Below are 26,687 nucleotides of genomic sequence, written 5' to 3'. Positions count from 1 at the left end.
TAAAACTGTAGTTTGACTGGAGATGGGGTACATAAGTGGGTATTGTCCTGAGGTTGTCTGTCCACCCTGTGACATTACAAAGCCCAGAGTGATCTTTTGATTCTAGGGTAGAGGTGAGATGAAAAATGTTTCAGAGATACAAACTATCATGAAAAGTTATGTCTCAAGGAGATGCTTATTTGTTCAGCAAGTAACCATACTTTTAATCTTAAAAAAATACCCAAGAAAGAATTCCCTGGCGGTCCAGTGGTTAGGACTCAGTGCTTTCACTGCCATAGCCTGGGTTCAATCCCTGGTTGGGGAGCTAAGATCCTGCAAGCCATGTGGCACAGCCAAAAAAAAAAAAAAACCAAAAAAAGAAAGCAAGTCATTCCATTATATCAATATATTATTGGATGAAAAAAACCTTTCAGGCCCTTATGTAAACTATGATCTCATTTTCGTTTCTACACACACACACATACACACAATTTGTAAATGTGCAAGGAAATGTGGTTACCCCTGGGGAGACATGAGTATATAGTAGAAAACAACAACAACATTATTTTTGTAATTTAAAAGTTTAAAATATTGGACCTTTAAAAATTATCTAGCAATAAAGGAATGCATCAAAGGACTAAGTTTTTTTAACATAAATATAGATTTGACTTTAACACAAAGAATTAATATACTTCTAAGATCTGTTAATATATGTGGATAAAGCAAAAAAGGGGGAAAATGTTCATGTTTAATTAGATTTTAGGTAAGTACCCTCAATTCCATGATAACTTCTTTAAAAGAAAGATTTCCAAAGCAGTGTGAAATCAGTTATCTCAAGTGGCCCGTGTTCCATGTTCTGTAGTATGATAAATGCTCAACCACAACAATGAAGACAGTGAAGCAAGCTTTCTGCTGTTTATTTAGCCATGGTAGATTTAACAGTTAAGAACTTTGCTAGCCCTCATCAGCATTAGGTGATCTAGGGCACAGCTGTTCTTCTTGAAGAGAAACAAACGAGGATATTTCTAATGTTCAATTTGAAAACCACAGCTACAATTTACCTTGTCTTGAAAAACGTAAAAATTTTCGTTACCTTAATTATGGTAGGCTGTCATTATCAAATACAAAATTCCAGCTTCAAAGAGCTAGTTATAAAGCAACTACCTGGAAAACTACTGATCATTCAGATAGCTAAGATAAATAAGGCAAGAAATTACTTGGTTTCTCTCTGGACTCAAATCCCTTCATTTTGTTTCCCTTGGGTACATCTGTGAGTGTTGAGAAAATGGATTTTAAGAAATGTCTTCTTCTCTCAGATAAACTCAGTCTACAGCTTCAGTGGCTGCCTCAGCAACCTCCAGCTCAATGGGGCCTCCATCACCTCTGCTTCTCAGACATTTAGCGTGACTCCTTGTTTTGAAGGCCCAATGGAAACAGGAACATACTTTTCAACAGAAGGAGGATACGTGGTTCTAGGTAACAATGACTTATGTTAAAACGTGAATCATGAAATACTTCATTCCTAGAGGTGGCTAACAGGGATATTGGGCCCAAAGATAAAAACCAGAAAATCTAACTCAGCCCTAGAAAATGGCCTCTTTCCATAAGAACCACCTTTCTCCTCTCCTACCCTCCAAACTAGACACATGGACCGTGCCCATCCCTGTTTGCTTTCCCCAGCCAGTGCTTCTCCACAGCTGCCAGACCTCTGGAGGTAGACCATCTTGGCCCCTTTAGAATTTCCTATGCTGCACCATGGTCTAACCTGTGTTGGCTCTTGGCCACCTCAGTCTCTAGGTCTTTCTCTGCTCCCTCTAAGCATCACCCATTGTTCCTACTAAGGAAAGGTCCACTTCTTCCCCTTGCCAGCAACTCTAGCAGACAACACTATCCCAAAAACATTTTATTTCTGGATTTTTATTCTCCTCAACTCTTACTCTCTCACTCATTCAACAAAGTTTTTATTGTGTGCCTCTGGTATGACAGTCCCTATGCCAGGTGATGGAACATAATAGTTCTAAAAATAAATAAATACAATCCTGGGACTTCCCTGGCGGTCCAGCAGTTAAGACTTTGCCTTCCAATGCAGGGGGTGTGGGTTCGATCCCTGATCGGGGAGCTAAGATCCCACATGTCTCGCGGCCAAAAAACCAAAACATAAAACAGAAGCAATATTGTAACAAATTCAATAAAGACTTAAAAAAAAAAGCATCAATAATTCCAAAAAATAAATAAATAAAATCCTAAACAGACTGCACACAATCACCAACCAATCCATTCCACCAACATTCTATAGAGCAACCATTAGGTGTGAGGAAGGTACAAGGACAGATGCTGGGAAAGAAGATAGAAGAAGGGTATAAAACCACATGTTCCCTGCCCTCAGCATCCTCTGAATAAAGACATTACAGTGCAGCCAAGTATTCCTTCTTAAACCGCCCACATATCCAATAGAATAACCAGAGGTAATATATCCTCTCTTTGTCTAGCTCGTGGTTTTACTTTCCTTTCTCATCCTTTATCCCTACTAAAACACCTACAGGCACATTTCTCAACCCTTCATTGAATTTCGGTGATAAGAACTCAAAGACTTGGACAGCCTGAAAAGCATAGCAACCTGCACAATTTATGTTCTCAATAAACATTAATTAATAGCAGGAAAAATTAAAAAGTTATCTATGAGGAGACACGTCAAGTGAACATTATTAAGATGCCCAGGTTTGCAATGAGTCTCTTGGAGTGAACACAGCTAGTCTTAAGAAGAATTCATTTTCTTGCATCACTGCAATAACAGCTCCTAACTGCTTTTGCTGCTCTCACTTTGTTTTTCCTCCCAAATGCTCTGCAGCACTGGCACCAGTTACTTTTTTAAGAATTATTTTAAATACAGATCTGATCAAGTCAGCTCCCTTGCTCAATGACTGCAAAGTCAAGTCTGCCTTCCATACTGGAGCACTAGAGCCCTTCCCAGTGTGGCTCCCACCAGCCTTCCCCATTCACCTTGCCTCCGTCTACCCTTACAGGGGACAGTTCAGCCACACTGGCGTTCACAGTGCTCTCCAAATGTTCCAGCCTCTGTACTTGTGTTCAGACGACTCACTCTTCCCAGTTTGCTCTTTCCTCCTTCTCACTTTTGAGATACTAAATGGTCCTGCTAGTTGGAATCAATTTCTCCTCACCTGTGCTCACATAGCCATGCTGTGTTTTCAGCAAGCTGTTTCCTCCCCAGGCCCCAGAGCAGGAGTGGTGTGCTAGTTATCTCAGACCCCCACGGAGCTTTCCACAGTGTGTTGGACATGGAAAACAACACTTTCTGCTTACCTATTGAAAAATGCATCAAACTTTCAAAAACAAGTACAAAAATCTGCAATCAAACCATGGTTACAAAATTTAGGTTGCTGTTCTTGAGAACTAATAGTATTTCTCTCCATAGATGAGTCTTTCAATATTGGATTGAAGTTTGAGATTGCATTTGAAGTCCGTCCCAGAAGCAGTTCTGGAACCCTTGTTCATGGCCACAGTGTCAATGGGGAGTACCTAAATGTTCACATGAAAAATGGGCAGGTAATGTGTTAAAAATTGTCTTAACAGTCTGTCTCCTCTGATCTTGGATTCTGGATCTGAAGCAGATTTATTTCACAGAATTATTTCATCAATCTTTCCTAACTGGGGGAAAGAACAAACAACAGGGAAGGTATAACATAAAATTAAAACGCAGGCAATATTTGGATTCAGATTCATACGTTGGGAATTGATTTGATTAGAGCAAAGAGCCACGGAATTGTGGCAAAAATCAGTAATTAAAAGGTTTTAACAAAAGAATCGGAAGAGAAATTTTTTACAGCAAATGGAAGCAGCAAACATGTTCAACTATCAAAACCAACAAGTACTAAAACATCGCTCTATAATCTATATGCATATATTTTCAACTACTAAAAACAAAAACTTCTGTTATAAACACCACTTTCATCCTTAAATAATATTACTAAAGAACATTCATGAGAGTACTCAAATAAATATGAAGCATATTTTCAATGATGTCCCTAACTTAATATAACTGATTTTTGTTTGCGTTCCCGTATATTCTATTAAACCATATAATAATAAAACAAATCCTTATATGGTGCTTTACTGTGTGTCAGATACCATTCCAGTTGCTTTATATGGATTAACTCATTTAATCCCCCCAACAGCTCCATGAAGTAAGTATTATAGTTATCACCCTTATTTTGCAAATGAGAAAACATGGCACAGAGTGACGTAAGTGGGAGCGCTGGGGTGGGAACCCAGGCAGTCTGGCTCTTAGAGTCCATGCTGTTCATCAGTACCTTAGCCTGCCTTGTATAACACATTTCATCTTTAAAATTAAAGGAATTTATTGTGTTATATTACTGTTCCTCTGCCCCCTCTTCTCTCCTGTGTCATTATTTTGTTCTCTCTCTGAGGAACAGTTTAAACTTTCTGTAGCCTACTGAAGAGTGACCCCTTGTGTTCAAATTGCAAAGCTAATCATGTCTGGATGTTAAAAGTTCTCCTTCCCTGTGGTAAATGTAAGAAATTTCATTTTATCACAATGAGGAGAAATGAAATTAAATTCCACAATGTGCCTTGTCTTTTGCAGGTCATAGTGAAAGTCAATAATGGTATCAGAGACTTTTCCACCTTAGTGACACCCAAGCAGAGTCTCTGTGATGGCAGATGGCACAGAATTACAGGTGAGAAAAGCTGAGTGTCCTGGGTTTCCTTAATAAAGTGAGCCTACACACCCACCTGTGGCATGATGGCTTGGCAGAACTTAGACTATAACTTATATGACAGAATAGGTAATAGATGACAGTCTAAAAGCGGCCAAGAGAAGAGAATCAAATGTTACTGTACTAAAATGTGTATATTGAATCCACATGTGATTTGAAAATATTAATGCTGCCAGAATAGTCTTCGGGAGTTGTTTAAATAATGCATACCTTATGGAGCAAAAATGTAGCAGAAAGAGTATCCTAACTATTATCCCTTTCAAAGGAAAATGTTAGTTATTTTTTGCTTAGACATTGATGTTTTCAGTGATTAGAGGAAAGTGTATGGTTTATTCCGGAATAAATAAAAGCCATTACTGTAATGAATTATTACCTTTCATGTGAAAATTAATCACTTTAGTGTCACTTATGACCACTCTTTTCTCTGTATTTCAGTTATTAGAGATTCAAATGTGGTTCAGTTGGATGTAGACTCTGAAGTGAACCATGTGGTTGGACCCCTGAATCCAAAACCAGTTGATCAAAGGGAGCCTGTGTTTGTTGGAGGTGTTCCAGGTAAGAGTTATTTTAAAATGACAAGTTTCCAAATCCAAAAAGACACTAAGTTCTCATAACTGTTATTATACTATTAAGAATTGAGCTATGTATTTTCATAATTCACCTAATAGCTCAAAGGATTTTATATACAATATCCTTTCATAGGAAAAAGTATACTGACAATTATGAAACGTTATCCAAGGATCAAAACAAAGTAACACATAAGAACTACACCACGGCATTCTAACCAGTAGATAACTTCTCTCCCTCTGCTGTATCTGCTTAATTTTTTTCTCTTCACTTTACATACCCTCCTCACATACACACAGTGAAACACACTCTATCTTACCTCTGACACAAAGAAAACTCATACATTATTGCTGCTCTAGGATCTGAGGAAGAACCTTGAAGAACTAAAAGTTTGTGGATAGTTGCTCCTCTTCCACACTAAGAGAGAATACACAGTTCTTCCCAACCAGGACTAGTTTGAAATGTGAAAACAGCTGCAGACCAGAAGTTCTGTTGTTCCTATGTAGTCAAATTCCCTGAGAGGTTCCCAGCTGCAGTTCTGTAAACATCATCAGTGACATCACTGCTGTCATCTGCCAAGAATGGTGTATAATCCAGCATGGTGATAGGACACTTATGGACCCTCCACAATTACTTTAAACCTCTGAAGCAGGGACCATGGCCTTATGTTGAAAGTGATTGTTTCACACACTTCATTAACTTGGAAAAATTGAATGATAAAGGTAGCAAGAGGGAAAAATCAAGCTTTTACATCTGAATTTGGTGGGGATTTTAGGGAAAAACTTAACATGGTTTTACCTTGCATCCTAACTAGACTATTTTAGACTGACCCATGTAAAGGCAAATAATGCTTTAAGAGAGTGAGAAAGATTAAGCATCCAGTCTTGCGTACTCACAAAATAGTAGCAACAAAGCACTCTTCTGCTTTGTAATATGAATTTTTCAAATACCAGTATAGACAATAACAGTAACTCACTGATGAAATATTTGAGACCCTCAAAAAGCAACGCTTCTTCTCCTTTACTCCCGCTGTCCACTCCCATCTCCATTTCTCAGTCCTCCCCTCCTGCTCCAGGCTTTGGTTCTGAAAGAAATACTGGCAGAAACCACATTGCACTTCATACAGGTACAGTATGGAAGATGTGTCTTATCAGTTCCTCCATTTCTGCACATTGCTTTCTTCCGGGAAATCACAACGTAGTCTAAAATATTTCACACGTTCCCAGGGGCCTACAGGATCAAAGTCAGCCTGGCATGCAAGGTCCTGATCATCTGCCCACCCCCCCGCCCCCGCCTTGCCCCTGCCTCTGGGGCCTCCCCCTACCTGCTGGGACTTGCAGTCCTCTGGAAGTTCAGTGATGGTCTCTTTGCTCCAGGCCTTTGCACAAGTGCACAAGGCATCAGTTTCTGGAAGATGTTCTTTCTTGCCTCCCCTAGTACCTTTTCAAGGAACTTCTCCCACTCTTCCCCCAACTTTACTCCTATTGACCTTGAGGATCCAGCTCAGACTTTTTACACACATGCCTCCCTCCCACTAGAGTGTGCTATGCATACCACCTTTGTGGCACTTATTGCAGAATATTGTTGAAGCTAAATTGTACACTTCTTGCTGCCAGAGAACACGACTTCAACACACAACAAATATGTATTGAGTGTCTATTAAGCACTGTGCTAGGCTCCAGGAGATGAACAAAACAAGCGTGGGCTCACGGAAGTTATGGTATTTGTTCTTTACTTTGCACCCAGAGTGCTTACTATATCAAATATTTGTCTCTCGTTCAAACAAATATTTGTCTCTCTGATTTGTGTTTGTTTTCAGAGTCTCATCCCAGCATTACACACTGTCATCATCTCTCCCTGTAAGACTTGGCTAAGCTCTACAGACTGGGTGGGAAAGATATACCTGAAGCCAAATTCTGCCTGCCTGAGACATGCAATGAATAGCAAATTTTAGCTAATGAGCCAACACACAGGAGCTAGCAAAGCATACCCACCAGCCCACTGCACCACTGCAGCCCTTAATTCCATCTACGAATCATGCCAGCAAGCCTAGAACAGAAGCAATTATAATTTAAGCCGAACATCATTAATCACATAATTTTGAGCTGTTCAAGATTAATTCCACTAAAATCACATCAGAAACTGGGGCATGAAAAAGAATAACTAAAGGAAATTAGGCATAAACAAAACCCCTATATGCACTGAAATCTCTTAGAATCCCAACCAGCTCTCTTATACAAGGCAGAACCCTGGTAACACATTGTTTCTATCAATAAAAAGTTAATGCATTGAAGTTCAATGAACTTTATACCAGAAAATTCAGCTTCATTGTATGATCATTTAAAAATCAAAATTAGAAGTTAATTTTTTGAGTTAAGGACGATTCATTCCTGTACTGAAGATCCTGCATTATTCTGTATATAGTCAAGCTTTCAACCTGTGGAATGTTTGCTCTTAAAATCATGTGTTGATTTTATCAATCAATTACTTAGGGTTCTGGGGCACTTTATTGTCACTACTGCAATAAATTGTGTAGTGAATTATGCAGACCATAATTTCTACATGAACTATTTCCTCTAGAATTTGTCCCCCATGAACCACAGGGTGGTAAGCTTGGGCAGAATCAAAATCCATGTTCTAAAACTAGTGTCCAAAATGAACAGAAGAAATAGATGTTTCTACCTCTTACATTCTTTCCTGTTCATCTTTATTCTGATGATGAAGTACACTGAACAGGCTTGAAGAATATATAGTCATACTAATCTAGAGACAAAGGGAATTGATCTCTTAGGCCCCTTCCAAATCTAAGACTTGATAATTATCATTCTAAATATGAAATGTTATTTCCATGATTTATTTTCAATACAAAGCTTCTGCATATTCTTAATCTACATTGCTTGGAAAACTTATTACAGCTGCTTGATGGTATTTAATTTGCTGTCCTTTTTTATCTTCCCTCCTGAGTTACTGATTTCTAAGTGTTTTCCATCTTTTATCTGCTACTGCTCACATAGCTGTTTTGTACATAATAATAAGCTTTCACTAAATGGATTTTAATTTCATGATATTTCTAAGCTCTCTAAATTGCTTTAAATTATATTGCTTCTATCATCTCAACACATTTAATTGTGTCTGTACAATTAATAAGCATCAAGGCTGCTTCTAGATCTCTAATTAAGATAATGGGAGGAAAGTCCCCTGGCATACCCCAGGGCACCTGTACCCACACAAAGACTAGGCTAGTTATCATTATCCTATTTATAGTTCTTCAGCCCTAAGCTCAGAAAAATTAAAATTTAGTTTACTTGAATTCATTATTTTCTCATTATATTTTATGAGCTTGGCAAAAATGTGGAGGATTAAGGATGAAGGGTAATGATACAAATTAAACAAACATTAACCAATTCCAAGAAGAGTTTGGAAGCTAAATTTTCTTTCCTCTGTCTCAGTAAAGCACACAAAATAAGTGAGGCCCAGGTGAAATGAACTCTAAAAAGCATATGTAGATCCCGAAAATTCACTGCTGAGGCTTTACTTGTAAGTGGTAAATTTCAATGGTAAATACACAGCTGAATTATACTCTGAAATTTGATCATGGAAAACATGGCAAAACTTTAAAATTACTACATGTTCATATTACTTCAAAAGCAGATAATATTTCTGAGAAAATGCGTAAATTATTACTATATTCCGTCTTTGACATGAAAATCATCTTGATAATGTGAGCGGTTATGATGTATATTTTTGCCACAAAGTAATATTTGGGCTTGGAATGCCTCAACTGCAGTCTTTGTGTTCATTTCTTTCTTTTTCCAGAGTCTCTGCTGACACCACGCTTGGCCCCTGGCAGACCCTTCACAGGCTGCATCCGTCACTTTGTGATTGACGGGCGCCCAGTGAGCTTCAGTAAAGCAGCCCTGGTCAGCGGTGCCGTGAGCATCAACTCCTGTCCAGCAGCCTGACACAGCAGAGCTACTCAAGTACAAAGTTCTTTAGAGCACTGAAAGAAACACAAAGCCAGCCAGGAGGAGTGGCAGTTCTTCCTCTTGGTAGAAGCTTTCATCTAGTTGAGCAGGACTTAAATGAATCATCAGGGACTGGATGTTTATTATTTCTTATTTGGATTCTTACACCTTGGATCCAAAATGTCTGCCATGGATAACAATCAAAGGAGCGTTAAACTTACCTGTATTGTATTACTTCCTGCTGGCGAAATTACTGTTCCTGTGTCTAATAAAATAGAAGGGATTCTAAATAAACACTGGCACACATTTTTAAATCGTGGCTAGATTCTCAGATTCATCTTTCGTTTAGGTAAGATAACATTCAGCCTATACCAAAATATCTTTGGTATACTTTCTTTATTTGAAAAGATTTACTAATGTACATAAAATCTAAAATTAGATTATAGATTTGCTTTTAGCACTTTTGTTTGGTCTATCAGTATAGCAAGAATATTTTAGTTTTGCTTTTTTTTTTTTTTTTTTGTGGTACGTGGGCCTCTCACTGTTGTGGCCTCTCCCGTTGCGGAGCACAGTCTCCGGACGTGCAGGCTCAGCGGCTATGGCTTACGGGCCTAGCCGCTCCGCGGCACGTGGGATCTTCCCGGACCGGGGCACGAACCCGTGTCCCCTGCATCAGCAGGCGGACTCTCAACCAATGCGCCACCAGGGAAGCCCCATATTTTAGTTTTATCAAGGTTTAATAAAGTAAATTTCTAACAAATTATCAGAAAATGGTAATATGTTTCCAGGAGAGAAAGAAAAGAAAGCCTCAATCGAATAAATGCCTACTTTTTTTCCTTTCTTCCTTAAAAGAAAACTAAAATTGTGCATGAGGGGAGGTTCTTGTAGGATATTGTTACTGTGTGTTCTGTAGGAATCATGAAGGACATTATAGCAAAGAGAATAAGACAAAGTCATACAATTCCACTTAAAAGTATAGAAGTCCTTTTATTAAAAGTTTTTTCCCCCACATACCTGCAACACAACTAGTCTTATTTCTAAAATTTTATAATTATTTTTTAGGTATATATATATTAATAAAGTCTAGAAAAGGAAAAATAGGCTTGACTAGCTGGTAGAATATTAAAATATACAGACTGAAATAAAAGAATTATACATGAAAAGATAATCAACAATGAAGACAAAATGAGAAAATAGACCCTCATATCAACAGGATTGAAGGTACGTAAGAGGAGTGACTTTTGGGGTATGGGGAGGGAGTATAAAGTATTTTGAGGAATTACTAAGGGAATAAAATAATCTCTTACATATATATGTAATTATTTACATTCCCCTACTACCCTCATGTCTCAGGTACATTAATAATAATGATGAAGATCAACAAAAATAGCTAATATCCATAGAGGACTTACTCAGTGACAGCCTCCACAGTAAGCTAAATTAAAGCAGATTTCACTTGATCATCACACTAATCCTGTGAGGTGGCATTTGCAGATGAGAAGCCTGAGATTTAGAACGATTAAATACCTCGCCTCCTGTCATTCAGCTAGACTGAGGAGCCAGAATTGGAAATAGGACTGCTGCCTGCCCCCAGGGGTAGTATGACTGTCCCCTTGCTTCCTGCCCCCAGGAGACTGTCTGCCTTCAGGCCAACTCTCAACTGGTCTCTAAAGCTGGAGTCACAGACTCAACCACCTATACAGCCAGAGAGGTATCATGGCGGGAACCTGGTGGTGTCTGACTGAGAAAATCGAAAGGGCCAAAATTTCCAAAAGAAGCTGGAAATGTGAAATTTGAGGGGCTTGAAATGGCCTGATTTTTCAGTTAGTAAGTAATTAAAATTAAAACTACAGCAATCACAAGAGCAAAATACTGGGCTGACCAAACAAAACCTTCTGAGAGCTATGGCCTCTGGGCCTATGTGGCTTCTGAGCTAAAGACTCTGAATCCAGTAGTCTAGGGCCTTAACCAGTACAGATTGGACCGATGCTTAAGACACACTATGCCTTCACAGTCCTCCCTACAACAGACCCAAGATGGAGGCAGCAGCTCTGGAACAGCCTGCCATTTTCTTTTCCAAGAGATTTTCCCGAGACATCCTAGAGGGCCATTCTATGCCCTTCATTCTCAGCAGTGGCCCAGACCCTGGCCAGACCTCCAGTAACTACAGCAAGTGTGTACGCAGACTCACATATATGCAGACTAAAGTCACAAAAATTCTTCTATCTTCTCTGCAATTTACAGGGCCACTTCTTTGCAGTTATTATTTCACATTCTTATGCTCAGCAAGTAAGAATCTACTGACCCATATCTGCTGACCCTCTTAACCACAATGTCCTTCTGAAACCTTGAATTTACCATTTATAAGAGCTTGATTCAGTTCTTAGATGGGACCCCATCTTCTCTCAACTGTCTAGGGAGAAAGAAGTATGATTTCCTTTCTTTTAGTTAATCACAGTATATTGGAACTTCATACATAGAAATATAGATTAGAGGGGCTTCCCTGGTGGCACAGTGGTTGAGAGTCCGCCTGCCAATGCAGGGGACACGGGTTCGTGCCCCGGTCCGGAGTGCCGGAGTGGCTGGGCCGCGTGAGCCATGCCGCGGAGTGGCTGGGCCCGTGAGCCATGGCCGCTAGGCCTGCGCGCCCGGAGCCTGTGCTCCGCAACGGGAGAGGCCACAACAGTGAGAGGCCCGTGTACCGCAAAAAAATATATATAGATATAGATATAGATATCGATATAGATATAGATATAGATTGGATGTTCAGAGTAATTTTGACTAGTCATTCATGGCCCCTGCCAGTTTAGAGCACCTTGGAAATCAAGAGGCCTCCCATAGCCCCAGTTTGAAGAAGCAGCCCTATTTGGGCCTGTATCCCACTTCCTCCTCTCATGGCCACAGCTGATTGGGTAAGGGGACCATCCTATTTCTTTCCAGTGAAGCAACATCCCACTATCTGGTGGTATGAAAAGATGAGTTCCAACAACTGAAAATTTTCTCTTGAAATTGTGAATTGGGAAACACAGAAAGAATCAAGCCCATAGCAATAATAGCTGAAGCCAAAATGATCTTACCTAGAAGAATGGTTTTAAGTGTTTACCATACACATTTATAGACACATACTTCCCATTCTGTAAACATAGAATAATATATATCCACCTACCCTCTGTCCAGTAAGAACCACCTCAGTTCTCAGCACACAGTTTGTATAAGGGGGCATCTCAGAAGACACTGGGCTATTTCTGTTCTCTGGGCTCCCACTTCCTTGTACATAGCATGGTAGTAGAGGGTGTTAAGTAGGGTCTTTGCTTACCTTAATTGGTGACTACAGCCTATAACTAGGACCATAAAGCAGTAAATACACATTTTAGGTTCACCAAACTTTGAGGTGTGAAGCCAATCCCTTCTCTTTAGGACTGGCTCAAAGAAGTCATTTCAGTATAACTAGCAATGTAAAACCACAATGCCCGCAACACACTACATACATGTCACACACACACACACACAGTCTGTATAAAGGCAACAGAAGAGGCACTGTCCAGAATGTAAGTTCCACAAATTTTTGTCTGTCATCCAATGATGTGTTGTAAGAGCCTAGAACAATGCCTGGCATGTAGGTATATGCTCAATAAATATTCTTTGAGTAAATTTCAGGAAAGCCAAGTTTCCATAAAAGTTACCCCCTCATCTCACCTCCCAAGGCAATCACTTACAAAGTGCCTGGCAATCTTCAGAAAGGAAAAAGTGATACTGACTTCTCCACTTGGGTTCCCCTGAGCCCCAGGGATCTCTGATTTGCCTGAAGATATGGAGAGAAGACTACGGGAAAAAATGGCATAGCTGATCAGAGAGACAAGAAGCATTCCCTCAAGTCTTTGGTAACCTTTCAAGTCCTGAAAAGTAGAGGAAAAGATCAGCTACCATGGATAAGGCCACTCAATTTGTAAACTTCACAACACCAGAGGACACCATTCGCAGAGGATACTGCTAGGGGGCAGGATGGGGTGGGCAGAGCATAGATGAGTTTTAGGGGTGAAAGCCTGCTAATCTGCCAAATCATGTGACAGAGAGGCTCACACTGAAGAGGAATGTAACATGACACTACCAACCAGAAGAATAGCAACTGAATCCCTCAAGGAAGGAAGTGTAGTGATGGTAGCTGCTTGGCACTGAGTCCCTCACTAGCCCAGCCAGACCACAGTGAGCTTACAGTGAGCTAAATCAGCAATCTCAGAGAACACGTTTTCAAATGATCATGTCTAAAGATGGATGATTCGTGAGCTGATGCCAACCTAAAGGAAGGTTATGAAAGCATGATGCCACAGGGTTGCCCTCAGACTGTTTATAATATTCCCTTCACAGAAAGCTCCTGCCTAGGAATGTAAGGAATATGGGAAGGCATTTATTCAAGGTAGAAGCCTTAGAAGACTAAAGAATTCATCCCAGTGAAAAACTCTATTTATCCTCTTAATGTTTAAAATTTGCAGTGAAGTCCCACTCTCATTTCTGATATTAGTAATCTGTGTCCTTTTTTCTTGTTAATTCTGCCTAGAGGTTATCAATTTTATTGGTCTTATCAAAGAACCAGATTTTGGTTTCATTGGTTATTCTCTATTATTTGTCTTTTATTTCATTAATTTTTTCATCTTATTTCTTTCTTTCTGCTTATTTTGGGTTTAGTTTGCTCATCTTTTCTTCTTTCTTAAGGTGAAAGCTTAGATTAATTGACTTGAGACATTTCTTTTTTCTTTTTTTTCCCTTTTGGCCACACCGTGCTGCATGTGGGGATCTCAGTTCCCCAACCAGGGCTTGAACCTGTGCCCCCTGCAGTGGAAGCTTGGAGTCCTAACCACTGGACCACCAGAGAATTCCCCTACATTTCTTCTTTTCTGATGAAAGAATTTAAGGCTTTAATTCTAAGCACTACTTTAGTTGTACCCCATGTGTTTGATATGTTGTTTTCATTTTCATTCATTTCAAGATACTTTCTAATTTCTCCTGTAATTTCTTCTTTTATTCATGAGTTGTTTGAAAGTGCTTCATTTAGTATTCCAATATTTGGAGAGTCTCCAGACATTTTTCTGTTGAATTTGAATTTAATTCTGTTGTGGAACGTACTTTGCACACTCTGCATACTTTGTTTTGTTGCTTATAACATGGTCTATTCTTGGTAAATTTTCCATGTGTGCTTGAAAAGAATGTATAGTATTCTGCTGTACTGTTGTTCTACTACCAGTTGTTAAAAATGTTAAGCTATAAATGTGGAGTTATTTGTTCTTTCCATCAGTTTTTGATTCATGTACTTTGAAGCTCTGCATAACATTTAAGATTGTATGACCCTTTTATCATCATGAAATGTCCGTCTTTATTTCTGGTAGTATTCCTTGCTCTGAAATCTTCTTGTCTATTATTAATATAGCTACTCCAACTTCCTTTTGATTAATGTTTACATGGGATATCCATTTTTATCCTTTTATACTTTTAATTTAAAGTAGGTTCATGTAGTGCTGGTTAGCTCAATCAGTACAGCATGAGACTCTTAACGTAGGTTCATGTAGACACCATCCTCTTTTCTAGCCAATCTCATAATCTGTCTTTTAATTGAAGTGTTTACACCTTTTGTAATTAATGCAAATGTCAATATGGTTTGGTTTACATCTATTATCTTTGTTCTTTTTTTCCTCTTTTCCTGCCTTCTTTAGGATTGAGTGATATTTATTCCATTTAATCTCCCTGACTGGTGTATTAGCTCTCTGTTACTGTTTGCTTTTAGAGATAAATCTAAAGTTTACAATTACATATTTACCTCATCACAATCAATCTTCAAATACTATTATGCCATTTCATAAATCATCGAAGACACTTACAAAAGTAAACTTCCATTTTCCTCCTCCTGTCTTTTTTGCTATTGTTACCATACATTATACTTTTATATAAATTATTGTTATTATTTTTGCTTTAAATAGTCATTTGCCTGTTAAATAAATGTTTAAAAATGAGAAAAAAGTCTTTTATATTTACCCACATATTTTCTATTTCTGGTGCTCTTTATTTCCTTATACAAATTTCCATCTAGTATCATTTTTTTCTGCCTGAAAAAACTTCCTTTAACATGTCTTATAGTACTGATCTACTGATCTGCTTCTAGTACTGATGAAAAGTCCTTACTTCACCATTTTTGAGAGATACTTTAAAGATTTGACTTCATTGCCTTCTCGCCTGCATGCTTTCTGATTAAAAGTGCTCTCATTCTTTTTGTTGCTGTTGTTCCTTTGAATGAATGTGTCCTTTTGTACTATCGGGTTTTAAGATGTTCTCTTTATCCCTGGTTTTTAGACAATTTAATTATATGGCTTTTTGTTTGTTTTGTTTTATTCATGTCTGTTTTCTTTGGGGTCAGTTAAGCTACTTGGACCTGTGAATTTATAGTTTTCATCAAATCTGGAAAAAATGTGGCCATTATTTCTTCAAGTATTTTTCTATTGTCCTCCCTCCTCCTTCTGAGAAGCTACTTACATATATGTTAGACTGCTTGCTATTAAAACACAAAATTTATGCTCTTTTTTCCAGTCTTTTTTTCTTCATATTTCATTCTGGATAATTTGTATAGCTATGTCTTCAAGTTCATTAATCTCTTCTTCTCCAGTGTGTAATCTGTTCTTGATCCCATTCAGTGTATATTTTTATTTCAGAGATTGTATTTTTCATCACTAGAAGTTCAGTTGGGTCCGTTTTATACCTTCCATTTCTCTCTTCATTGTGATTATGCTTTCATCTACTACTTGAACACTTATGATAGCTTGTCTGCTAATGCTATCATCCAGCACTCTGAATCTGTTTCTATTGACTAATGATTCTCTTGACTATGGACTGCATTTTCCTTCTTTTTTGCACACCTGGTAATTTTTTATTGGACACCATCATTGTGAATTTTACATTTTTGGTGCTGGATTTTACTGTAGTTCTTTAAATTTTGAGGTTTTTTTCCCTCCTTGGATGCAATTTAGTTACTTGGAATCAGTTTGACCCTTTCCACTCTTGCTCTTAAGCTTTGTTAGGGCAGGTCCAGAGCAGCCTTCAGTCTAAAGCTATCCTCCACTCCAAACCCACCCCCACTGAGGCAATATCTCACTGAGGACTCTACTCCATATATTAAAAGCTCTTTCCACTATGATTGAATCACAAATTATTCCCAGCCTTGTATGAGCTCTGAGGAATTTTTCATTACTCCTTTCTCCTTTCCCATGATTCTTTCCCCAGCCTTGGGCAATTTCCTTAATGGATTTTTTTCTGTTCCTTTGAGGAGTATTAAATTTTTATTTGGCAAATAAGTTACTCATGGATCATCTTGATTCTCTCAAGTCTTATTTTTAAACTTTGTTAAGGTTAGTATACATTAACCTTTAATCTAGTGCTACTTTAGACCTCCTACTAAGACATGACCTTTCTGAGGACTCTACTCAATGCCCCACAGGTTCAATAAGGTCTTTCTACTCTGGCTAGTTGGAATTCAAACATCTCCTAGCACTGTGTGAGCTCTCAGAATTTCTCCATTTATAAATCCCTGATGAAAAGCTTTTCTTTTCACCTCATGTAGCACACATGCATCTATATGCATGTAATTATAAGCTAATAAACCTTTCACTTAAAAAGGTTTATATATATATGTATATATCTTCAGGAGCAGAAAAGTAGACAAGAAACTGGAGAAACTATATCTGACACTAAAGTCAGTCTTTTGGAGAAAAAAAAATTTCATGGGATGAAGAGTGGCAACCATCAAGAGGTAAAGAAAGCAAGCTGACTTTCTTGGAACTATTACAAGAAGAAAAAGAAAAGAGAAAGAGCTGGCCTACACCTCAAAACTGAACCTTAAGTCCAATCGAATAAAATTAAAAAATAAAATCTGAGGTTTCTCAATACTAACTGTAGACAATTTCAAGATGACTGGATGGGACTTGAGGTAACAGTATGATGATGAGACATCATTTTTCCTGGAAAAATAGGGGTTAGAATCACAGCCTTGACCTCATTATAATAAATTTAACCAATAACCTGAGCTCCCATATGATAGCAGTGTATATGCTTTGCAGATTAACCATGAACTAAGAATTTCCTTCAGTCTTGGGTATTATTTAAAAATGCATAAGCCACAGGGCTCCATTTCTCACCCAATATAATCATTCCTGGGCAGAACATTATCAAAAGACAGAAAGACGGAAACTGGCTTAGGCTATTCAAGTGAAAGGATTCGGCTAAGTAGCAACCCAAAAATAAGCAAAGGAAATCAGTGCAAAACACATTAAGCATTTAGAATGGGCCCTTCCTGACTGATAATCAAGGTGGCTTAAGCTTCATTGTGAATTGTTGATATTAATGATCCACTGTGAGCAAGATGATCTCTAAGGCACTTTCTAAAGGTGAAATATTATTCTGTCTTATCTATCAAACATAACTGATGGCTTATCACTACACATGTTTTACAGACTACATTCCGGTCTTTCCCTACAAAAAGTAAATATTTCAACTACTGTCACCATCCAAAGGTGCCACCACTTTTATTTGCTTACCAGATCATAAGATGATACTGGTCCATTACCCTTGACCTAGTCAAACCTCTACAAAAGACTTAATGGTGGCATTTAGGATGCATTTCCTTGCTGCTTTGTGCAGGTGGCTTTCTCATTGTTGCAAAGACAGTGATGGGAACATTAGTTATTGTCAGGCAATGATTTCCAGGGCATCTTCAGAGTTGCCTAAATAAAAGAGAAAATGACATGTACTTAGATATGAAAAAGGAAATTTTTTTCAGAGAACCAAAGTCTGAGTGTATATTCATTCAACTGTTTTAAGTCTTTTTGAAATCTCTGAATGTCACAAAATAAATATAACACAGTGGCACTAATGAGGCAGACATTTTAGACTTACATTGCAAAGAAATTGTTGTTAAATGTTGTGCCATACATTTAATCAAAAGAAACTTATAAATACAAAGACAACCCTCCAGATGTTCTTTTGAAAGGTATGCAGTGATTGCTAAATGGCAAAGAAAAGTGGGGCAGGGGGGAGTGAATAGTTATAAACATAAGTGATAATACTATGGCAATTCATACATAAATGCACCTTAAAATCACTCCAATTGAGTGATTTTAAAACTAGACTATTTGTGGAAAAATATAAAACTGAACATATTATTCCACATACTATTCAAATGTTGATAGGATCTCAGGTTTAAAAGAGCCCTTAAATAACATCTAGTCTAAAAATACACCTAGTGCTTGAATTTCCTCTCCAACATCCTCATCAAATAATAACCCAACCTTAAACATTTCTAAAGACTATTGATCAGTATTTCCCGAAGTAGCCTATTTTATCCTTGAATAACTCTGATGTTTAAAATACCTACCTTATTAAGCTTAAATCTGTGTTCTGAAAATTCCAAGCCATGAGAAATCAAACAATGTACTATGGTAAACAGAAGGAAAGTGGAATAAATCCTATTATAGTTTTCTTCAATTTTGCAAAAATAGAATCTTCACCTCTCTATCACTCTCCTTCTGCCAAAGGTCAAGTCAAAGCCAAAGTGACACTGACTCTGAGGTCTGAGTCTTTTTCATATTTTGTAGCCTTAGGCCTAGCACAGTGCCCTGCACATAACAGCACTAAAGGCTTTGCTTATTTGATTGAATGTTATATAATCTTGAAACTATTAACAAAAAACTAGCTAAATATTTACCCCCCAAAATTGGTCTATCATTCAGACTTACAATATACAGACTCTATACTAAGAAAACCTAGGCTCTGGTAATACTAATTTAATAATAGCAATGCTCCTAGGCTTCTTTCTTACTAATTGAATGTCAGCTAAAGCTTGCATTGATGATAGCCATTACATATCTCCTCAGTTGTTAGGACAAGAAGACTTTTTACCTGGTTAGTAACATCTCTTTCCCGTTACAGGAAGCACTGGAGCTCAGCCCAGGCTCCAGCCCAACTGAAGGATCTCCCCCTTCCATTGGAAACCTCCTTGGCTGGGTCCCAAACCGAAAAGGCATAATTCACTGAAAACCTAGATTAGAAAGTTAAAATAATGGAGAGGAGGGGTGGGTTGTTTTTAAATAGTTCTTTGAAATTCTTAATATTAATTTTGCTATAGGCATATAGGAACATTCTGAAAACGACATACTTAAATATCTATAAAAGTACATAAATACTCTATTATATAACTCTCCTTTACATACAATTTTAAGTCTTGAGCAAATATAAAATAGCCACTAGATGATAAAGTAAACTGTGCCCCATGGTTAACATAACTGAAGTCCATTTATGTTATGTGAAAAAAAATTGTTTTCCTTTGAATGGTTATGACAATTGACAAGCTTGAGCTCCCACTGCCTCTCTGCCTATCTAAACCCTTGTCTTCCTTTGAAGTACAGGAGTTTCACATCTGCCTGATACCTACAGCTATTCCTTCTCTTCCTGGTGATTATTTGTTACCCCCTGCCTCTCTACATTTACAGTGCATTAGTTAAGAAAGTGCCTTGGAAGAGCTGGACTGACCTGGATTCAAATCCTGGCTCTGGCTCTTCCCAACTATGTGATCTTAGGCAAGGTACTTAACCAAGTATGCTTCTCAAAGATAAATTGAGCTTGGGGCTTCCCTGGTGGCGCAGTGGTTGAGAGTCTGCCTGCCGATGCAGGGGACACGGGTTCGTGCCCCGGTCCGCGAGGATCTCACATGCTGCGGAGCAGCTGGGACCATGAGCCATGGCTGCTGAGCCTGCGCAGAGGGAGAGGCCACAGCAGTGAGAGGCCCGCGTACCACAAAAAAAGAAAAAAAAAAGATAACCTGAGCTTAATAATATTATCTACCTCCAGGGTAATAGTGGGGATTAAATAAAGTAATACATGTGAAATGCAGTGCCTAACACGTAGTACAGGCTCAATAAATGTTAACTGCTATTACTCAGCAGATACTACTGAGCATGATTAAATATATACATACACATATACAATGTAATGTATATATGAGATACATACGATATATATGATACACATACACACACACAACTACACAAAATAAGCTCCTCACTGCCTACTGTTGCCTCTGCTTGGAATTCTTCCCCACCTCACTGCTCCCACACTTTAGTTGTTAGGGCCAACTCATTCATTAAGTCTGAATTTAAATTTCACTTTCTCGGAGAAGATTTTTATAAACCCTCCATTATATGTTTTCTTAGCACTCTACTTCTGCTTTATAGCAGTTATTATCACTCTAATTCAGGATTTCTCAACTCTGACACTATTGACATTTAGGGTCATATAATTTTTTGTTTAGGAGGGAGGAGACTGTCCTGTGCATTGTAGGAAGTTTTGCAGCATCCAAGGCCTCCACTCACTCACTCACATGCCAGTAGCACCCCACCCCAAAGTTGCGACAAAAATATCTCCAGACATTGCCAAATATCACTTGGTAGAAAAGGGGAGAAAAATCTCCCCCTGTTGAGAACCAGTACTCTAATTTTTTTGTAAATGTTTTTGCTTAATCATTGTCCCCCCGACTCCCATTCCATGTCTGTCTTTGTCACCACTGATTAAATCCTTAATACCTAGAACAGTGTCTGGGACACAGTGAGTAATTAATAGCTCTATCTTGTATAAATTTACATGTCTTCAGCAAAGGGCAGGAAAAATGAAAAATGTCTTGTAACTGTTTCTTATGCCTAGTGCAGTTTTCTATGCCCAATAAGTAAGTGTTTATTGTGGTAATAATAAAACTAAATTATTAAAAGTTTTGGAATTTGAATATTATATAACAGTTTTTATAGACTGTGTGTCCATTATCGAAGAAAAAAGTGTTATGCTCAATGACAAGTTAGTAAAACCATAGTAAAAACTATGGTTTAGTATAACTAGCTATCATATGTAAGTATTAAGCTTCAGCTAACTTGATCAAGGATACACAGACTTACCAAAATAGGCCGAGTCTGATTCCTGTAGAGGTGAATAAATCAATTGCTTCTACTGACCTTCCAGAGAAGGCTGGAATTGCCAAAGGAATGATGATCAAATGTTCCAGTGATACCCAGAAATTGTGACACCAGAAGATTCTTTCACATAATTTCCTACCTGCTAACCAATATCACGATTCATAGCTCCAGCAACCAGCTGAAACCTAGCTAAAAAATGGTCTCTAAAGTTTGTTTTATTCTTGTTGTCATTGCCTTGTTTATTTTCCAACATTAAATATTTTAATCTATGAATTACTTTATCTGTATCTATTCTAAACCGACAGTCTAATCAATCTGCACAAAATCACGAGATTCTCCTCACTTTATATCCCAGTCTCCTCATTACCTTTGTCTTCCAGACTTTCCCTTGACTAATAACCCAAATTAATCCAATCTAGCCATGTCCTCATCCTATGCCAAAAGCCTCAAACTGCACCTTTACAAATTTCTTTATCGTTCTTCCTATGTAGGACTCTCTAAACCCTCTCTCTAATGCCTGGACTACCTCTTCTCTCCTGTTTCCTCAAAAGGGGCTTGAAATTCCCAAGTGACAGGAATAAGGAGAAAGGAAGAATACATCTTATACTGTCTGCCTTCAGTAACATTATACCACTTCCAACACAAGAAAATTACAAGAATATACTCTATTTCCCCTCTCACACCCTGTATTACTTTGTTGTCATGTACTTTACATCTACGTTTACCATAAACCCCACTGCACATTATTATTAGTTCTTCTTTAAGCAATCATCTCTTAAGGAAATTTTTCAAGAGAACTCTTTTATATATACCCCCATAAATATTTTCAGTGTTATCCCCTTGAGTAGGTCCAGATTTCCATCCAACAATTTTCCTTTTATCTGAAGGTTTTCATTTAAATTTTGGACTTCTGGTGATTAATTCATTCACCTTTTGAATGTTTTTCCTTAACCTTCATTTTTGAACATTCTTTTTGCTGGGTATAGAATCCTAGGTCAACAATTTTGTGGGTTTTTTTTTTTTTTAAGGACTTTAAATATTCTTCTACAGTGTTTTTTGGCTTGCATTGTTTCCAACAAGAAAGTCTGCTGTCATTCTTATCTTCGTTCCTCTGTCTCCCCAACTCAGGATGGCTGCTGGGCTGTGTTTGGATGCTATTCATTAGAAAGAAACCACTAGGTCCAGCCCAGACTCAATGGAAGGTGATTACACAAAAATAGGAGGCAGATCATCTGTAGAGAAGTTCAAAAAAAAATAGGAGGCAGAGATCACTGGGTACCATCTGAGAGGCTGCCTATCACAGATACTGTGTTTTGGTGTCATGTTCGAGAGTGCTTGTGATGCACTTACAAATGTTGTTCATCAAATATTTCTGGCTTTCTGTCTCCCAGAAATTGTAATTCTTGGTCCCCTTATGATTACTTGGAGCCCATGTGACTAGTTTTGGCCAGTGAATTAACAGCAGCCATTAATTGCAGTACAAGACCCTCCTGAGTTGTCTTTCTCTTTGTCACAAAACCCAGGAATTATCAAAGAGTGGTAGCTCAGCAACTTGGGTGCCAGGGTGAAGATAACATAAAGCATAGCCACCAGACTCCCCCCTCCAATGGACATGTATCATGTGCAAAAAATAAACAACTGTCATTTTACACCACTGAGATTTGGGGGTTGGCTGTTACCACAGCATAATAAAATTTATCCTGACTTATACAGACTTAGGTCCAGACTTAGGTACTGCCATAACAAAACATAAAATATAAGTCACCAGCATAGTGGTCAAGCAGCGAGTGTCAAGAAAATTGGTATTGGAAACTGAGAGGATAGTTGTCTATGTTATTCAGGGGCAAACCTATTGAAAAAATTTTTGGAAAACTCTGTGATAACCTGGAAAGCAGATGATTTGCTGGTGAATGCTAGGTGAAGAGGTTGGAAGAAAGAATGTCAGTAACATGTTAGCTGCTGTTGGCTGTGTCTGTCAAGTTATATGACAAAGAGATGGGCTCAGAAATGCAGTGTGCAAGCAGGAATAAAAATTGATAGAGTGCCCACAAATTCAAAGTATATTTAAATGACAACTTTGAAAGCCATAGGAGTATATTTTTCTTGGAACACATTTTATTCCTTCTCAGAAATTTGTAGTATCTTTGTAATGTCGTCAAATACTAAATGTATTATAGATGAATCTAAAGGAGCCTTGTTTTTTCTCCATGCCGCCCCCCAACTTTTGTTTCTTGCTTGTGTACGTAAACAATTCTTTCTTTATTCTGAAAACTGAGTAACTGAACCAGGATATATCCCTTAGTGTTGACTGTTCTATAGAAAAATTATTCCATGTAACATGGTATATGCTTTTAATCTATAGATTTTTCCTCCTTTATTATTTTTTATATCAATAAGAACATTTCTTCTTCAATTTGCTGTGTTCTCTGTTTCAGGGGCACTTATTAATCTTATGTTGAACCATCTTTACCTCTTTCACATATATTATCTTCCAAGAGCTTTTATACCTTTGTCCTTTGCCTCAGTATTCTCTGTGATTATCTCAATCCTTTCTTCTAATCAGTAATTTGATTTTCAGCTCTCTAGTCTGCTTCTCTGTGCTTCTAATTATTCATTAGTCCTTTAACATGTTTTGGTCTTTAGTTTCCTTTCTCTTTTATTTCCATTTTAGTTCATTTATTCACCCAATATTTATTGATTACCTATAGTACACCAGGCAAAGTTCTAAGTACTAAGGATATAGTAGTGAAAAAAACAAGGCAAGACTCAGCCCTCAATACATTATTTTAGCATCTTGCCTTTAAGTTCCTGTACTACCAAATTCATATTCTTATTATTAATAAGTTCCTCTACAGCACAAAAATTATATGAGTTTTCTTTTTTCCCCTTAGGTTAAGTTTTACAGGTCATGTACTTCATTCATCTTTTACATGCTAGTTTCCTTCCATCCTTCCTTCCTTTTACAGGAGTAGTCTTTATAATTTTCATTGATGTTTTTCTCTTGCTCACATTTAACATATAAAATTTTGCCCAATCTATTTGCTTGGTGTGTTAGACAGCTATTGCTCCAATACTATTGCACCCCAAAATCTCACAGCTTTAACCAAAACCCTTTTTCTTGTTAAGACTGTGGAGAGCCTGCTGTTCAGCTGGTTTCCACTTGCCTCTCCTGGGTTTGGTTAGGATTAGCAGTACTCCACACTTCAACTGAGATGCAGATTCAGATCTGATCCACATGTCTTCCTCATGTTGGAAACAGCAGCCACCTGAGGTAGTTTTTCCTACGAAAAATAGAAAAGACCAAGAGGCAAAAGCATGCAAGCACACCTAAAAGCTTTGATACCTGATATCATTCCACAGGCCAAAGCAAGCCACCTGACCAAGCCTGACCAATAGGACTAAGACGTATACTCTGCCTACCCCCCTATTCCAGGAGGTACTGCACAGTCATGTGCAAAGGGAGAGAGTAAAGAATTCAGAGCAATACTCCAATCTACCATACTCTGCTATTCTGTGGGTAAATTCTCCTTGACTTCTTTCCTACTTATCTGAAATCTGCTCTTCCACTCACAGACAGTTTGAAAGGTAAATCATATATTCTTTTTCATTGTGTTTTTATCAGAGGAGGTGTATCAGAGAGAATTCCACGAGAGCTGTGTGTAGCCTTCTGGGTGGCCTGTGTTCTGCTTGCTCTTCTGAAAGTTTGTTGAATATTTTAAATGAGGTTTCAGTCCATCTAATTAGGAGTGCATTCAACTTTAGGATATGTTCAGATATATGACTTCAAGGTGGACTCCTGGAAAGTATAAACTCTAAAATGTTTTTTCTGCTTCTACTGAAGTCCTAAAGTGGCTGGTAGGTAAGGCTCTACCTTGACTCTCAAGCAGAATTTCCTCTCAGTCTGATTCTCCCCAGACTGAAGTTTTTAATGAGACTTGTTAGAACTTTCTTAATTTAATTCTGTTCCTATGTATGACCTCTAGGGAGTCATGACTAGGACCTAACCACTGCATGAAGGGTACAGCTCTGCAGAGGCCAGAATACCAGATGAGCTGGCACCATAGCTCACAGATACAGATCTACTCACAAACTGGACCAAGCTTTGCAAATTTTAGAAGTCCAGACTTTAGGACTTTAATGTTAAGACCTAAGTGAAGTGTTAGGGGAACCTGACTGCACTTCTAACACTGACTCCATGCTCACTAATAAGCAGTTAAGAGTAAAATCCAGCAAATGCAAAAAATTCTTGACTGAAAGTTACCTATTAATCATAAGATATGTGAGTAATAAGGTGAAAAACATCTAAATGGAAATGTGGGAAAGCCTCAGCCTCATAAACCACCCATCGCAACTTCAAACTTACCAGATATCAGAGATATAGTAACAACTATTATTTGTATTGGTAGGGGAATAAGGTGTTCCAAACAATCAAATATTACAATTCCTATTACCACACATTAGTTGCACATGTAATTTTAACTTTTTTTTTGGTGGGAGGAGGCTTCCTAGTATTTTGTAGTTCCTCAGAATTTTTGTGGAAAATATTAATTTTACGAAAAAAGTGCTTGAGTTTTTAATTGAAATCTGGTCTAAATTAATAAGAGTTTACAGTATTTTTCAATGTTTGAAAATTTTAGGAGTTGGTCATTTTCAGGAATACCTGATTTTTCAATCTCCTCCTCCTTTGTCCCACCTAAACACTGTACATAAATAAAATGCCTAGTTTTAATTTCATTTCTTCCATCAGACTTCTATTTACTTGTCCACGTTCTCATCCACTGAATCCTATTATACTTAGCGCCACAAAATCGTCACAATTTTTTGAGTATTTCGTGTGTATCTTCAATCAGATTGTAAGCCTTCTGGAGCTGGATCTATGTCTTAATTTCTTTTGAATCCTGCAGAGGCCCTAGAAGTTAATGTTGGGAGCATACAGCTTCAACATACATTGGTTGGGCCTCTGAAGCGCCATTTTTGTCAGTCTGTATAACCACCTAGTTTCGGTTGTACCCTGACACGTCTATTTGTCTGGGGTTTCTTTGTGCTCATCGACATTGTTTTCTATTAGAACAAAGGACTTGTTAAATAGATTAACGCAGCGTCCGGAGGAATCGGAATGAACAGAATTTGACCCGCCGCCCCAGGTACTGAGGCTGTAAATGAAGACTGAACCTCTGATAGATCATAAACAGCTTTAAAGACACACGTTTTAAAATCCCACGCCAAAGCCTAGTTACCAGCCAATGACCCGAGCCCCCGGAGCTGCAGTTGCTCAGACATTCATAGGGCAGCGAAGATCTGCTGTCGGGAGGACCAGTCGTTATGGTAACGGTGAGACGCACGTGCACTTGGCGCGGCCTTGGGACGTAAAATCTTAGCCTAAAGCTAGAGCAGAGCGGAGCTACGGCAGCGACTTGCGGCAGCAGCGT

The 26,687-nt window shown here is 38.2% G+C and overlaps 2 protein-coding genes across 5 annotated transcripts in view; one reads left to right on the top strand and one right to left on the bottom strand.

Annotated features, from left to right (window-relative positions):
- The window catches only part of LAMA4 (laminin subunit alpha 4), a 150,263-nt gene extending 140,679 nt beyond the window's left edge, over window positions 1-9,584 (top strand). For all 4 annotated transcript variants that reach the window (XM_030882804.3, XM_060283746.2, XM_060283745.2 and 1 more), the window contains 5 exons: window positions 1,296-1,455; window positions 3,413-3,543; window positions 4,601-4,694; window positions 5,169-5,288; window positions 9,117-9,584. In XM_030882804.3, coding sequence (XP_030738664.1) covers window positions 1,296-1,455; window positions 3,413-3,543; window positions 4,601-4,694; window positions 5,169-5,288; window positions 9,117-9,262 — 651 coding nt within the window. In that variant the 3' untranslated portion in view covers window positions 9,263-9,584. The remainder of the gene's footprint in view (window positions 1-1,295; window positions 1,456-3,412; window positions 3,544-4,600; window positions 4,695-5,168; window positions 5,289-9,116) is intronic.
- A 657-nt stretch (window positions 9,585-10,241) lies between these two features.
- FAM229B (family with sequence similarity 229 member B) lies at window positions 10,242-26,630 on the bottom strand. The gene is given in 3 exon segments (XM_030882812.2): window positions 10,242-18,024; window positions 19,199-19,337; window positions 26,496-26,630. Coding segments are annotated over 2 exon segments (252 nt in total). The 5' UTR covers window positions 19,324-19,337; window positions 26,496-26,630; the 3' UTR covers window positions 10,242-17,897.
- Between the last annotated feature and the right edge of the window lie 57 nt (window positions 26,631-26,687).

The sequence above is a fragment of the Globicephala melas genome, chromosome 14 (assembly GCF_963455315.2).
Source record: "Globicephala melas chromosome 14, mGloMel1.2, whole genome shotgun sequence".
NCBI classification, from domain to species: Eukaryota; Metazoa; Chordata; class Mammalia; order Artiodactyla; family Delphinidae; genus Globicephala; species Globicephala melas.
The sequence above is the reverse complement of the archived record's forward strand: the minus strand, read 5'-3'. Positions and strand labels throughout refer to the sequence as shown.